The following is a 16,367-nucleotide window of genomic DNA, read 5'->3' as shown; positions in this document are numbered from 1 at the left end:
CAATATTTGTTAAACATTTTACTTCTTTAAATCACAGAAAGAACTTAGGGTAACACAGATTAGCTGGTTGAACAAGCAGGGTATGAAACAATAACAAACTGCGCAAAGCATCCGATAAAACCAAGAGTCTGATGAAAGCTCGTCTAGCAGGGAAAAATCATAAATTAAACAACATTGAGATTACCAAGTTCATAAAAATATGTTTCGGCTCCCAGACCAGACCTTTGTTCACAAGCAGTGCATTTCTTGAACAATTCTGCCATGTGAGACCGACTCGCACATCATGTTTCTAACAATTTCTGCATCGGCTTCGTCTTGTTGAAGAATTCATGGAATACTGAAATAAATGAAAGGAATAGCAGGAGGTGTGCATAGTATTAAAAATCCTTCGAGGCAGAAAGCTTATAGAATTGTTGCTTCTTGAAATTATATCACTACGAACAACTTCTTGCAAGGTGCTCTGGTTCACAGTTGCGCATATAATGTAGCTCAAAACACATTTTCCGAGGAACGCTTTTGACTTATTTCCCGTGCATTCGCCTAATTTAGGAATGGTGGCCTCTCATGTTGTAGAGCTTGGGGCACGGGCACTTCTGTGTCATCGCACCGCTGTACTTTATGTATAGGGGTTGCTATTCTAAGATCAACTGGTCATTGTTTACGGCGAGTGCTAACGTACGTGTCAATAGTCGCAAAGATGGCTAATGAATGAATTCCCTCGTGACACCTCACTATATACTTCCCCCAAGAAGGGTGGTGATTTCATGCACTGGCCCAACGTTTTGATCTCTCTTTCATTCTTCCTGTCACTGGAGACGATTGCGCATTACCGTCAAACCCGGAGCAACATGCCACTTCTGAATTTTTTCAACTGGCGCAAAATACGTCAAAGGACCCTTCATCAACAATTTCACTCAGCTCGGCTGCTGTTATTTATCGCCGTGTGTGCTTTGTCATTACTACGGCACTCCCTATTAGATTCTTCGCTGAACTAACAGCGCGCCGCAGCTACAAAATGTCAGCGGCAATCAACGCGTTCCCTTTCAATCCTCAAAATAAGTCGGCATACCCTCTCGCACACGCGCGGTCAGCGTAAGCAAAGCAGCGTCTCCCTCTCACTTTCACTGGTTCTCGCGCGTTCTGCCGATCACGTGATTCGTGACGCCATCGACAACTTCACCTTCACGTCTTGCGACTCCTATTACGCTGGTAGTCTACCGTTCTATATTGTGCCGGTTCTATATACAGTCCCTACGTGGACGAACTCTCGCATGTTTTCAGCACCACGTGCGCGTGTGCTCGCAATGTTCGTGACGTCGGCGGCCCAGTCCATGACACTTGCGCCACTTGTTGACGTCACGCTCTTCCGACGTAACTGGCTACGCCTCCACGCTACGGTGCCCCAAACGTTGTGTGCTGCCGGTTACTCAAAACTTGGAGCCGTTGCGTAGCCGGTGACTTCCTGCGATGGGGAACAAAGTGAACAGTTGGTAAGCGCATGAAGCAAGGTCAGATCACGTACAGTAACGTCGGATACAAAAACAAAAAAACATTATTTGTGGCACCTGGGTGCGCCACATGTCACAAATGCACTGCATAAATGGATTTGGTGACATATACGCTCCAAGAATTATGACTTAAGGGCAAGCCTTCATCGCAATAAAAAAAAAAGGATTTTGTTGCCAATGATGGGTGCCTGTGCTTGCGTTCACTTTTGTCCACCGGTAAAGCTATTTGATTTGCACTAGGTCACGAACAGTGACGTAATATATCGCTCAGCTTATCTCAGGCAATTGAACTATCGACAACGTTGAGACTAACTGCCCGATTGATTTGCATCCGGCTTAAGTGTGGAAACATATTGATGTTTAGTTTTTCTTTTTCTTACTTGGCACAGCAGCGCGAACATGCAGGAGTAGGAAGGAAATTAGGTACACACATGACCTAGTCCTTGTCTTTGTGCTCGTCTGCTATAGAGCTGCGTTGTCATGTACAAACATTCACTAACTAGGCCAAGTTATTCTCTTTTCCTGCAGTCAGACCACACATTCATTATGGACAGAAGAAATGTACCTGTCTGAGTGGGCAATGATAGATGGAGTATACACTCAACCGTACAATGACAAGGCAATGCCAGCGGGTAAACCAAAAAGGAGTGTTTTAGGGGAACAAATACTTCAAATTAGCAATCACAATGTTCGTGTAGGCTTCGTGAATGAACACGTTCTTGTGGGTATAGTGGAAAATGCATTGCAGTGGAGCGGCAAGTTTGGCTAGTTGGTGGAAGTTCATCTTGTAATACGAGGGTAACTGCGCTATAAACACACGGACAACAGAAGTAGAAATGGACAAGACGCGCACAGCACTCCTGCGTGCGTCTTGTCCACTTCTACTTCTGTTGTTCCACGTCCGCCACCAAGGTCTCTGAGTGGTGGCGCTGGCTAACACTCCCAGGGTTCTACTAGGACACATAAATACCCAAGAAAGTGGATGGGTAAACGACGCCGCGGTAGCTCAATTGGTAGAGCATCACACGCGAAATGCGAAGGTTGTGGGTTTGGTTCCCACCTGCGGCAAGTTGTTTTTTCCCCAACTTCAATTTCCATTACTTTATCGTTTCTTTATTTCATTTATTAAGCACAAGTAATTTCCCCTATGCTGTCCTTGGGGTCAGTGTTTGTTGGCTTCTTATGATATGAAGTGATGTCAGTGATTTAACGACAGTGTGTAGGCGACGGCACGATGATAACAGTATCACGAGAGCCAGATGGCAAAGCCGGTATGACGAAGTTGCAAGTACCACGATCACCACCTAATGACCCATACAATTAGAGAAATTGCGCTACTTCATCGGAGTAGAAAGCATGACGGCAACAGCGTGGTGACAGTCAGATCACGGAGCTGGAATGACGATGGAATAGAACACGCTCAAGAATTTTCCGCCTGCAAGCCGGCGCGTTGAGACGCTTGGTGCGTTTTATGAACATATACGCGGACTTTTTTTCCGTAAATAATTACATATAAAAATAAAGGTATGAGTAGTTTTATTATGTGTTTAGCTGAACATTACTCACAGCAGCTGCACAATTTCACATTGCGTCAGAATTTGAACGTCAGGTTGCGAAAGATGTCTAGGATTATTCGTGTTCCAATAGCCGGGACTGATTCACCGAAAAAAACTGGGCTTTACGTCCTCACGTTAAACAGTTAAACAACCTTGCTTGCTGTAACGAATTGTAAAACAGCCTATGCAGACCCCGCAGACCCTGTCGGCTTGTGTCATCGTTTTCCCAGGCGCAGTATCCAGGGAGCGATGCCTATATCAGCTGCGGCTCGACGCGGGGGATGCCCAGGCCTGGCGCTGTGGGATCAGGAGGACAAGGCTGAGCGAAAATGTCTATAAAAATCTGTAGATAATACCCGGTGTCAACTAAACACGGCAATGCCGAGAACACCCTGTAATTCTAACCGATGTTGCTCGCAGTCATAGAGTTTTTCTGTACTGACGTGTGCACACACGCCAGACAACGCGTGTTTACTTAGCTTACCCTTATTGCAATTAATACGGCGAGTACAGCTACAAGCCTTACACTTAATGTAACATTTTAACACGTTCATGTTGCATTCGCTGCTCCGCCCTTAAACCTGCCGCGGCGGCTTAGCGGGTACAGGGTTTCGTTGCTAAGCACTAAGTCGCTGTATCAAATCCCGGCCGTGGCGGCCGCATTTTCATGGGGGCGAAATGCAAAAATACGCGTGCTCCGTAGATTGGGGGCACGTAAGAGATCTCCTGATGGTAAAAGTTAATCAGGAGTCCCCCACTACAGCGTGTCTCATAATCAAATATCAGTTTTGGGCCGTAAAATACCAGGATTCATCATTTCATGTTTTGCCCTCAGTGCCAAACTGCAATTTCTCACAGCGAAACTACACATGGCTAGGGGTTCTTTTTTTTCGAAATTTTTTGTGTCGGTGCCTCAACAGTAAAAAAGGGGTGCATGGGCCAATCCCGGCGATAGAAAAAGACTGGGTCGACTCCCGGCGGCGGTGAAGGGAGCTTCAAGCACTCTGCCACTAATAATAGTAATAATAAATAATAATAAATCAAATAGAGATGCATTGTTTCAAGTCGATGGGCATAGTGTGATCATTCGTGAACAGCATCTGGACTGATGAGCAAGAGGCATTCCCAAATACGCAAAGTCTAAAGTGTATGTAGAGTCATAAAGCCTTGACTCGCAAAAGGACAATGCCAACCACTGTGAGAATGTCTCTGCCGCACAAACGAAAGGTGGAATTGTGATATCCACTTTGTATATATCTCCAGGCACACCCGATTGTGATTTCTAGAAGTCCATGACAACGCACTTTGCATGGGTTAGCCGTGATGACACTACCTCTGTGATCACTGTAGGAGATTTCAATACGGACATTCCAAAACCAGGCTAGAAATGGTTGGCTCAGTTTCTGCTAGGAGAGTTTGGTTTTCGTGCAACACCTATCCAAGTCACCTAACTACTCACTTTGGTTTTACTTTGGCCTATAATCTTTCTGAGGTTGTACCCAAACCATTCAGTGTATATCACAGCAATCACAAAGTTATCTTCACTACCATAACTAAATTATGAAAACATATACTTGTACCCTTGTCTAACACTGTACGATGTGCTACAACTTTTCTGATCATCGATCTTCACCGAGCGGAATGGCTTCTTTAATTTTTTTCTGTTCTTTGGATTAGTCACACTTTTATACCGTGTGCCAGCTTTATTGTTAGTTAGCCAAGCTGTTCAAAGAAACAAGAAAGAATTCAAGAACAAGGCGTTTGCTACAATTATAGGGCCTTCGTGGTTGCGTCGCCAGATGTCTGACGACCAAACACTTTACGTTTTAAAACTGCGCCTTCCACCTCCGAATCTATATCCATATAAAGAAATAGACGCTGGTAAGCGCTCATGACGTCTTCCTTTCTTTATGTTCCTGCATCGTTCGCGCTCCGTTCGGCTACGTGACCTGAGGGTACACTCAAGGGTGCACCGCGTCCACTCCACGCACCTTGTCGCGTACGTCGTGCGAGAGTGGCGACCGCAGCGGTCGCGTGATGGGCTGTTCGGCCGCGGGGTCCGCGCGCGCCGCGTCCATCGGCGACGAGGCGGACCCGCGCGCGGGCTCGTGCGGCGGCTTCCTCTGCTGGCCCCCGACGGTGGCCGGCGGGGGCGCCGGCGGGACCCGTTCGTCTTCGTCCCCGATGCCCGACACCTCGGTTGGTGCAGCAGCGGTCGCGGCGGCGGCGGCGGCCGAGCCCTCGGCGCCTTTCACCGCTGCCGGGGTCTGCCTGGAGCCGACCCTGGACAGCGAGCCGCTCCTGTTGGAAGCCGCCGACCGATGCGAGGTCTGCGACCTGACCGAGGAGCCGCTTGCGCGGCGGGAACAGCCTGCGAGTTCACAGCAGTCCGTTAGAGAGATATGTAATGCCGTGTCTGCATCGCGACTGGGTGATGAAGGTGAGAACATACTGTCACTATTTGCGACGATGAGCAAAACGAGAACAAGGTGAAAGTAGGAGCCAACATTTCGATATGTTTCGACGTTTTCTTCAAGGCCGCTTGTCGAAATGTTCGCTCCCACTTTCACCTTGTTCACGTTTCGCTAATCGTCTTCATTTTCCATCTCGCTCCTTCCCCCTGTTATAAGCATTTAGGGAACACGTACCGAAGAAAATAAAGTTGCTAGCGCATGGTTAAAAATAAACATCCTGGGTTCAGGTGCTCTGAATCAGATTTTTCGGCTCCGAAGTACCCCACTCCACGACAATGTCTGAACTTGTCGACTGTAACATGTCTACTTTATTTTTAACGTCTACTTAATGGTTTACCCTGCAATTCTCTACATTTCGCCCACTCCTGCCGTTCTTACTGTTACCGTTCTTGACTGCAGTGCGCTCAAACACATAACAGAATAAAAAATAACGATAGATAAAGATAAGCATACTCAACATATTTTCACATCTTTTCCATTGTAGCTACCATACCGTTATAACGAGTTTTTTCATTGGTTCACATGTTGCCACTTCTCTGTCATCGCGGGAACAGCCTACTTGCCTCACACGATGAAAATAAAGAAATGAAATTGAAGGAAGACAATCCCTCCCAAATGCGGAGTCTCCATCAACAATATACCCACTAAATACACGAGCGGCATTGGAAACATGCGGTCCGCTCAAAACCTGTTTCATTTCATTGTGCAGATCCTTAGCCTTCTGCAAGATCTAGTGTCAAGTTGCTCGGAGCCGCTCGTGGCTACTACCAGTGCGCTTTCTTTCGATGAACAACCTTGGTCCGTGCTTGAGCAGTTCAGCTACTTGCAGTGAGAAGGACTGAATTATCGTTCTACGTGAAAGTACCCGGAACGCCTGCCTGATCATTATCTTGTAAGTGTAACTAGTCTTCTGACAAACTGTGTGACTCCCAAGCGCGCATCGTACGCAGCTTCAAGGATTACTCAAGATCTAACGATTCCTCTACTGTAGAATACATGGGAAGTTTCTATACCGACTTTATTGATAATGAGGGCGACGTTGACGCGCTATGGAACCGATTTACTGAAATGGGCCATCACTGCGTAAACACTTTCGTACCAACAAAATGTAAAAATATATTTAAAAGCACACTTTGATTATCAGTAAAATTATCAATTTAAAAAGCAAAATACGATTGAAATAGAGTAATCCACGATCTGTTGCTATTCATGAACTTAATATAAATTTGGTATGCGCTTTACACGAATCAAAGGATTTTTACTTCGAAACAACCCTACCAAACTTCTAAAAAATGAGCCTATTAAGTTTTGGAACTTTCTAAGCGGCTCCAAGAGGTCGGCATCACAAATCTTAGTTAATGTAAAAACACATACAGAGGTAAAAATCATTGCGGAGCACTTTAACTACTTTTTCCATAGCATCAATGCTAAGAGAAGTCTTACTACAACTCATCAAAGAAGGTTTCAACCCACTGACGTTGACTTCATATTATAGTTTGGTGTAGTGTCAATTATTTTTAACTTAACACAACATCATGTTGTGGTTCAGACTACATACCTTATGTATTTCTTCGTCGTTATGCGGAAATTATCGGTCATTTTATCATTGTGCTGTCTTGATGTTCACCATTAACTGCAAAGTACCTAGTGATTGGAAGAAAGCTCGTGTTTTTGCCATCTTTAAGAAAGGCAACCATTTACTCTTCAAAACTTACCGTCCTATCTGATTAACAGCACCAATTTCTAAAATACTTGAACATATGACAGCTAGCGCATTGCGGAATTTTTGAACAAAACTCTATACTAACGATTTTTAGCATGGTTTTAGAAAGGGTTATTATACCGTAACTCAGTTAGTCAAAGTGGTTCATTCATTTGCAGAAACTCTGGATAACTATGGTCAAATGAGCGTCATATTTCTTGATTTTGGCAAGGCATCTGACAAAGTTGTTCATCCCAATCTAATTATGAAACTTAGGGACATAAATCTACCAGATATATTTATTGCATGAATTGAAGACTACTTGACAAATCTTGCCCAATTTGTTTCGGTTGATGGGAACAATTCGAGCTTTCTTCCTCAACATCAGGTGTGTCCCAGGGCAATGTTTTGAGGCCATTGTTGTTTTTACTTTATATAAATGACAATGTTACCATCGTATTACCAGAACCTCAAATCAGACTGGTCGCGGATGATTGTGTGCTTTTTCGTCAAGTTACTTGTACTAATGAACAACAGAATTTGAATTTAGGTCTTAATAGCATATTAAACTGGTATGATGAAAACGGTATGGCTCTAAACGCACAAAAAACTGTTTATCTTTGCGTACCTCGTACAAAAACGCCTCTTGATTTTACACATTACACTGGCTCAACATTAGTACAGGTAGCCAACTTCAAATATCTCGGTGTAACAATAACTAATTACTTTTCTTGGAACCTACACATAGAAAACATATGTGCTGCCGCCTTCCGTACGTTGTGTTTTCTAAAGCATAAGCTTAGAAATTCTCCTTCTAGCATTAATATACTCAGTTACTTTACGTACATAAGATATGAACTAGAATACACTTGTGTTGTAGGGGCCCCTTCACTAAAGCGAACATAAAAAAAAAAACTTGAAGCTGTACAAAGGCTTTTAGGTTTGTTTATTTTAATTTTAAATATGCAGACTCACCATCTGAACTCATGGCAGCTAACAATAATTCAAAACTTGAACTATGACGACAAAAGATCCACCTCAGCTTTCTTTACGTACTTCTTAATCATAAGTTATCCCTTGGCGCGCATGCATATTTATCTCTTCTGTCCACTAGACATACACCACATCATCACGCCCATTCTTTAAGCCCTGTATTTTGCTAAAACTAGTCCTTCTCAGTTTTCATTTTTTCTGCGTACTGTATTAGAATGGAACTGTCTAATTGATCTTAGCCGATTTTCTGTGAACTATAGCCTTAATACGTGCTGTTAATTGGTATTATGTTTCAATTTTGCGCAAGGTTTTCCTGTGCTATCTTTTATGTTCGTACTTTCAACTTGCCGACTGTACGTGTCCTGCTTGTACTGCTTCATCGTCTGCAGTATGAAATAAATAAATAAAACATTTTGCCCAACAAGATCAGGCACACCAGCAAACAAGCTTTACTGCAAGTATGTTAGCTTACGACAGTCGATTTCTGAGTGAGCTGCTCCCAGAAGCTTGCTCCAGTACATGTCGGCTCATAATTTGCAGCAGCTAGAAATTCCATAAATTAATTCCCCTCAAACTCGCGTAAAAAACGCCATGCAATTTGCCTTCCTGAAAGTGTAATTCGGGAAGGAATAGCGATCGCCGGTAATTTATTTTCGCGGCTAGCGAAATCGCCTGAGGCTTTATTCTGCAGCAAACTTAACGAGATCAGTCACCTAATAAACTTTCGTTAATACCTCCTTATGATTTCTCGCTATAAAGGATGCATTGATTTCCTCGATGTTAGAATGTATACACTCTTAGGAGGGCTATAGGTTCAAAATACGCGGGAGTAAATCATGACGTTACATCAGGTAACGTTATAATTAGCGCAGTAAGCAACAAGTTTTAGTTTCCTGCAGTTTTGTGAATTTTATTCAACACATTTATTCAATGAGGTAAATGTTGCACCACGAGATAAAGCTACGTCTATGCAGCCGTGGTCCCTGTAAAGTAATAGTCATTCAAATAACCTATAAAAATAGGAACAGGCACGCTTTCTGCAACCCAATAATAAATCTTCTATGCAGCTATGCAAGAACCAAGCGCACTTGCTAATTGCAGTCAAAGATTTTGCGTTAATGACTGCCTGAATACTCAAATCGAGTTGTTCTCGTAAAATACGTCTCCTTTTACTTTCTATTTAGTTCTCAGTATATTCACGTGCGCAAGTCAAAGGCAGCAAATAAAGCAGAACGACCAAAACGCTACCAGCACTTATAACAGAAGGAGCTGTGAACAGTGTGGCTCTGTTGCGGGGTTCGTTAGTTGCAGTCTTTTCTCATTAAACGAACAAGTTTGGAAGAGCAACGCTCTCGTCCTGGACAATGAGCAAGCCTCGCTAGCTTAATTTCTGTTTGTAAATTACTTTCGTCCCCAATAAACTCTCCCTCAAGGCATGTCGTAATGAGACGGCAAAACGCTTTTGGCCTTATATTCCATTTACCTCTAACAACAAAAGCGAAAAGTGCGAAGGAGAAACTTGCGACATAACTGCCTGGTTCACCGAAATAATGTGGAAGTCGTGCTGTGCTGGAAAGCAGAAGAATAAATTACGCTTAAACAAGAATAAAGGCTCAGTTAGCCGCTGGCTTCATCCTTGTTGATGATATTATGAAAAAAAAGCAAAAAGACTGTCAAAGTCTGAAGTATCAGGAAAGCGAAAATGTGTGATGCGATGTCCTTAGGCTACTTTGTGTGCTCGGAGGAGGACAAAATTGCCAAAATCTTTGAGCGTTCGCGCCAACACTCTATGCCGCACCACAACATGTAGTCAAATTTTACGCGTTTAAGGACGGCAGGGATGATCAGTCCTTTTTGCCATTTCTGTAGGGATATACACTCTATTGTCGATTTCTTTTTCTTCTGTTGTCGATTCTTATTTCAACAAGAAATGCTTCTTGAAACTTCCCTGGGCTACTTTGGACATGGACTAGGTCTCCTCGGTCGTTATCTTTATGTCACCTCGGTTCTAGCTTTTAGCAGTACATTCCGACGTACTTGCTGCTCTGGTAAGCTTGTTTGAACCACAATAATGCTCACTTTGATAATTTGTTGCTTCTTCCTGTCACTTCTATGGTAGTGCCAAAATTATTTTGTTTTGATATTTTACCGTAGCCACCTCTTTTTTAGCATCATTTATACAGGGTGTTTCAGGGAACACTTTCAAAAATCTTCAAATGTTGCCTGTGGCAGATATCACAATTTTAGATATAGAGCGGTCTACCCAAAGCGGCGGACAGTACTTGCACAAAAAATTGAGATGCAAGGTCGACTAATAAAAAAAATTCACTAATTAGGTTAACTAATTATAATATGATCCATATGGCAACGTACAAATTATAGCCGTGGAGTTCGCAAGGCGGAACCACATGAAATAAATTTTCAAGATGACACCACTTTCGAGATATAAATTTCGGAACTTTGTGGAGAATCGCACTGGCGTTCCAGTCAATTTGTTAAGAAAACGTCGTTTCATGCACTGAAGCACACAAGTAACTGGAACGCCAATGAAGTTCTCCGCAAAGTTCGGAAATATATATCTCCAAACTGGTGTAGTCCTGAGAATACGTTCCAAGTGGATCCGCCTTGCGAAGACCACTGCTAGAATTTGCAAATTGCAATATGGGTCAGAAGATAATTAGCTAGGAAGTTAATTAGTGAATTGGTATGAGTTAGCTAATTTTGCATTTCAATTTTTTTTTGCAAGTAGTGTCCGCCGCTTCGACTAGACCGGCTCATAAACTAGAATTGAGCTATGTGCCACAGCCAAGCATTAAAAAATTTTGATAGTGTTCGCTGGAACACCCTGTATGTTCCCTCATGTGGTCTCATTTTGAAATTAGGGAATATATTCCGTCAAAGTATTACATTGCCTGTTTATTTATTTTGCTTCAATAATTTACAGCATTTTTCCTGCCGAGCACTTTTTCTTCTTTCTGCTGAAATATTCGCAACTCCTTATTCCACGTTCAACAGTAACAACTACAAAAGCAAAGTAAATGCAGTCGCGAGGTTAAGCAATCGTAATTAATTACAAAAGCAATTGTGAGGGCTTTCTTCAGACTCTTTCAGTTAAGTGGCTGGTCAGAACACACCTGCATTGAAAGTCGAGGGAGGACTGCTACGGTTCATATTGCTTGAACAAAGACTTTGAGGTGAGATACTGAAGTAGTAGCAGATCTCAAAACACAATTCCAAATATTTCATCTTTCCTAAAGTGGTTAAAAGAACAAGTAAATTGCGAAATAAACGCAAGACATAATAGCTGTATTCGCACAGTCACTTTCTTGTGCAGTAAAATTAACCTTTGTTTAACTGGCATTTGTCATCTAATAAGAAGAGCAATAAAGTCGAAGTAAAGGGTGAACAAAACAAAACAAAAAAGCCATCAGAACCTGGAAGAAAAAGGCTGTTCAATCGATATGCGCTGTGCATGTACCAGAATAGACTTGTTAAGACTGATTATGGCGCCATCGGTAATTAGATTTTGCGCAGTAATGGTCGGGCTGGAAGACTACAGGCAATGACTACGGCCACAAAGGCCGTGTCGTTGGGCGTTCACTGAGAAGCCCATCTTTCGACGCCATGAAGCGAACACACGCACTTGCTAATTCGCGAAGTCAATGGGTTTCGCTCCCGGCGATATGCATAGTCGCGGCGGCCCGGGGTGATTGTAACTGCCGAATGTGCCTGCCGCGCAAACGGGTCACCATCAGCGCTGTGGGCTGAGCTGTGCAATACTTTCAGCCTGGCACTCGGACACGCTGCACGGCGGTCGAAGCCTAAGGTAGTTATTCATGGTAATAGAACGCGGACGAGAGAGAACAAAAAATATGTAACACTTAAGCACACTGCTTTAGAGGTACGCAGTCGTGATTTTGTTGCTAAGTTTTCTGAAAGACAGCGTTCACTTGCCGGATATTGAGCACGACTTTCTATCCCTTTGCCAAGTGAAAAAGGTTATAGATGTGTGGCGTTTGCGCATAATTGAAGTCTGATTACTATTCAGTTTGAGTGCAACAGTAGATTGGTTTTGTAGCGAGAATGCGAGGAAATAGGTTTATCACCCGGAAGGCATGTGGAAAAAGTAAGACAGATGTTAGAAAAGCATTCATTTCACATACATTGCCCGTACTCTATGCAAACCCCAGTATTTTAATTTCAGCTTAATGATGACAAATTTGCTATTGCATATTGATAAAGAGTGTTAGCATCGCGATTTCAACAGCAGATAAAATTGTCGCCGAGCTTATCTCAGATTGCTATGAAAATGCGAAAGCATTTCAGCGTGACATGGCCATGTGACACTGTTAATGTTTCTTTATGTTTATTGTCACCAGGTGTTGGACGCTAAGGATGATTATGATGTTCCGTTGATAATTAACATCTATCACAACGAGTAAAGGACCCTGAATGCTATCAGACAAGGTGTCAAATTGGCTATGAGCCAATTTGACATTTTGTCTTGAGTTCCAGTGAGTTTGAGATCTTACGAATTATCGGCTGCACCAGTCCCATCGGATACACCTAAAAAGAACGTATTTCAGATTTTCGGGCACTACCTTGAATGTGGATTGTTATGCCTGTGCTAAGAACAAAGAAAGTAAGATTGCAACAAATCTTTTTGCGGGCTTTGCAAAATGAGTAACGTGAAGGCACATTTATAGCAGCCATGTTTTTTCTTTTCCTTATTTTGTGATAGACCAAATTAGTTGGCATATAGCTAGCGGAATTCAAGAATTGCGTGAGACACGCAAGGAAAGTCCATCGCATTTAAAATGATGTCGCATTAGCTATTGCGTTTCGTGCATATTTTGGGTTGGCAACAAAGGTGAATTTGACGGACCATCCCATGCACAAATGAACTTAGGTTGCTTCAGCTCCAGGCTAGAGAATTAGGTTCATGAAAATGCGGATGAAAGCCAGATGGGGAAGATGATGAGAAGGTACATGTGGCATTAAAAATGTTATTACCCCTTTCCATATCGACGAAGCGATGATCATGGCGGAAAAACGACAAAAAATCAAGAGATTCCGGATGCAGGACACAATGGACAAACTGACATTCTCTACAACAGCATCAACAAGTTGTGCTGTATCCTTTACCCGTCACCTCGTACTGCACACCTTGAATAAGGGGATTGCTGCCGGTGTGATTGTGTAGTTTTCTTTTCTTTTCCCTGCATTGTTGTTGAGCGAGGCACGCTGAAACCTAAGCATGGTAAGATCGTTACAGTGTGGCCATAAGTGTCATGGAACTGGTTGTCAGCTAAGCTTTGACGGGGAAACACAGACCGGCTGACTCGAGGCAACAGGCTGGGCATAGGTTGTAGCATGGATGCAAGGTAGTAAGGGTGAGGCAGGCATCCACGCCCACTGTTGAAGACGACCTACGCAACCTCGACATCGAGTCATTAGAGCGCATTGGAGAGCTCATCTCTTGCGAGTCCCATCCGGTTCTTTCATTGACGGTCCGTACATACTTCTGCGCACACACTCTCATAGCTGCCGCCACTCTAAGGACACCTCCACGGCTGTTGCCAGCTCTACATTGCTACAACTACCCGCCGAGTCTCTCTATTTCCTATCTGCTTTCCAGCGTCTATTGGGTTTTTACAATTTTTGTGAATGTGTGATTGGTGTCTTATGCCTACAACTACTGCAAACTTTGCTCACCCTTAGTCTTTTTTTTTCTTTTTGCACCGAGTTTTGCTTCCGCAAAGTTCTTACTTTTCGCTTACGTCTATGATATGTAGGTAAAACAACAGCCACGCATTGTGCTTATTCAGGCAAGGCTTTTTTACGCCCTCTATGATAGGTGCACTTAGCATATTGAGCCATTCGGCTGTATATAGATTAGAAATCAAGAACCACGCACCAAGTTTTCCATGCGCATCATAGCCCTTTCTATAGAAAAAACGCCGTTCTCGAGTTGCAGAAAAAACAAACTTGGTGTGGATTGGTTCAGCTGGGACATCAGAGCCGCCACAAGTGCAGGAACAATCCCTCATTGTGTCCTTGCGAAGGGCTCAAATATACATATTGTAAAGGTGCGTTTTGAACTTTATCATGCGATATTTCCTGCTATCTGTCAAGGGCTCGGCAGAATCAGTGAAACCACTCAATCAAATAGCGTATTGACATTTACGCTGTTCTGAAAATTCGTTTTTGCGAGCTTTTACCCTTTATTAGATAGGAATGCAGTCGAACCTATTTATATCGAACCTGGATATCTGGAAACACTGGTGAAACTGATAAACTGCGAAATCCCGAGGAGCGTATCATGACACGCGAACAATGCACATGATATCCCGCTGAAAGGTGCTTGAGTCAATGAGACATGATACTCGTTAATAGACAAAAGTATCACCGATGATTACTATACTACCTAATGCGCTACTTGAACGCAGCTCTGTACGTGTTTTCACATCGGGATACGTTAACTGGTGCGGGCAATCTGTCTTGTGCGGCACATTGCAAAAAGAGCAAAGAGTGGTGCGACTGTCTCGTTGATCGGGAGATCGCGAGAGGCAGCGAGTGGAAGACGCGTGATCGCGATTAACAGCAGCCGCGGCAGACAGATATTCGCTCATGCAGTGCTTTGTTTTCATATTTGGTATCGGTCGACGCACTCGCAGCAAGTTATCGGTGAACACACGGCGCACGCTACTCTGGCGCCATATAGTAGGGGTCGTCGCCGCAGAGCCCGTCATGCGGGCACTACGCTTTGCTCCTCAACCTCTCGCTACACTCTCCTCCTCCGCTTGACGCCTCATACTTTCACTGTAAACTGCTCCCCCGCTTGTCTCCACGCGCTCTCTTCGTAACTTACGTCTTTCATCACCCGCCGTGCTCAGCGTTCGCTCTTTCATTCTATGCTGTGCTCGTTCGCTAGGGTACGCCGAGGGAGAGCGAGGGATAGCGAGGCGCGCCGGCTCTCAACACAGCAACGTACGCCGAAGAGCTGCTCTCTAAAACCACTATCACCACCTTCTGCTTAGTTCTGACTACTTGCATTTGTGCAGCTATTTAGCCTGTTTCTTTCGCTATTAAACTCGTCCGGCTCCCTATAAACCGAGATCATCGCCAGCTGAAAGGAATACGAAACGCCGTTCAAGTTCATAGTTCAGAGCTCTAAGCTAACGTTCTATGCAGGTAATTATATTTTCACGCTTTTCATAGGTGAATAGTGTTGCTGAGATGGTTTGTCTGTAAAGATAAACAAGCTTGAAGCACAACCAAGTGGCGTCTTCTTTAGCAGGTCTTCTCTGTGGCAAACTGTATGTCTATGTGTACAAGGTGGCACGATGAAATTGTTCATCTGGCACTTGATGCGTTTATAAAATTGTGTCTTTTTTATACACTGAATGAAAGCTTTATTGCTTTAGCATTGATAGGGGACGTCAAAACCTTTCCAGAGTCCAACTATCCATGTTTGCATGGATGATTGTACCCATCTATGTTTGTCTTTAGCTAACCGCTTTGCCGCTTACTTTGGCCTCTGCGTATTCCGTAGTCAAATGAGTAGCGCATAGGGCTACTGTTCTGAGGTAACGGTTCGTACAATAGCATCAACTTTGGTCACTGAGTACGTGGCAGTGTGTGCATACGTGCGATCGTTGATGAACCTCTTTCACGCCGACATTGGTCACTGCAAATGCTGGACTGGAATTTTCGACGCCAATTTGAAGTACTGAGAATGTGCAACTCGGTCTGTGCTGGTCTCTAACGAGCATATTTGATGCCAACTTGAGTACCCAGACATGTGCCACGCAGAATGCGCTAGCCTGCATTGACTAAAATGATGCCTTCAATTTCTTGAATGCTAAGACAAATCAAACCAACGTCACCAGGGTTCCTCAAGGAGAGCAACCCGATGCATTCGGTGGCTGTGCCGCAGATGTGCTGGCTGCGTGCAGTTTTCAATGAGCGTCTTCCACCCCAACACTTTAGCAATGTTGCGCCATGAATGCACTGGGCATATGCCGTTCCCCAACGAACCTCTCGCCAGCTTGGGTCGCTATGTATCTGCCACTGAGTGTGGGGAACTCGAGGGAATAATTCTCCGCGTTTTCAGCCACCAGTGAGCCACGCT

At 43.8% G+C, this 16,367-nt stretch overlaps 1 protein-coding gene across 1 annotated transcript in view; it reads right to left on the bottom strand.

Moving 5' to 3' along the window:
* The window catches only part of LOC135900165 (uncharacterized), a 291,116-nt gene continuing 274,749 nt past the window's right edge, over positions 1-16,367 (bottom strand). Inside the window, exons 7-8 of the mRNA XM_065429614.2 lie at positions 5,056-5,435; positions 1-1,462 (exon numbers count right to left, since the gene is read on the bottom strand). Coding sequence (XP_065285686.2) covers positions 1,424-1,462; positions 5,056-5,435 — 419 coding nt within the window. The 3' untranslated portion in view covers positions 1-1,423. The remainder of the gene's footprint in view (positions 1,463-5,055; positions 5,436-16,367) is intronic.

The sequence above is a fragment of the Dermacentor albipictus genome, chromosome 4 (assembly GCF_038994185.2).
Source record: "Dermacentor albipictus isolate Rhodes 1998 colony chromosome 4, USDA_Dalb.pri_finalv2, whole genome shotgun sequence".
NCBI lineage: Eukaryota > Metazoa > Arthropoda > Arachnida > Ixodida > Ixodidae > Dermacentor > Dermacentor albipictus.
Note: the sequence above shows the minus strand (reverse complement) of the source record. Positions and strands in the feature narration are given on the sequence as shown.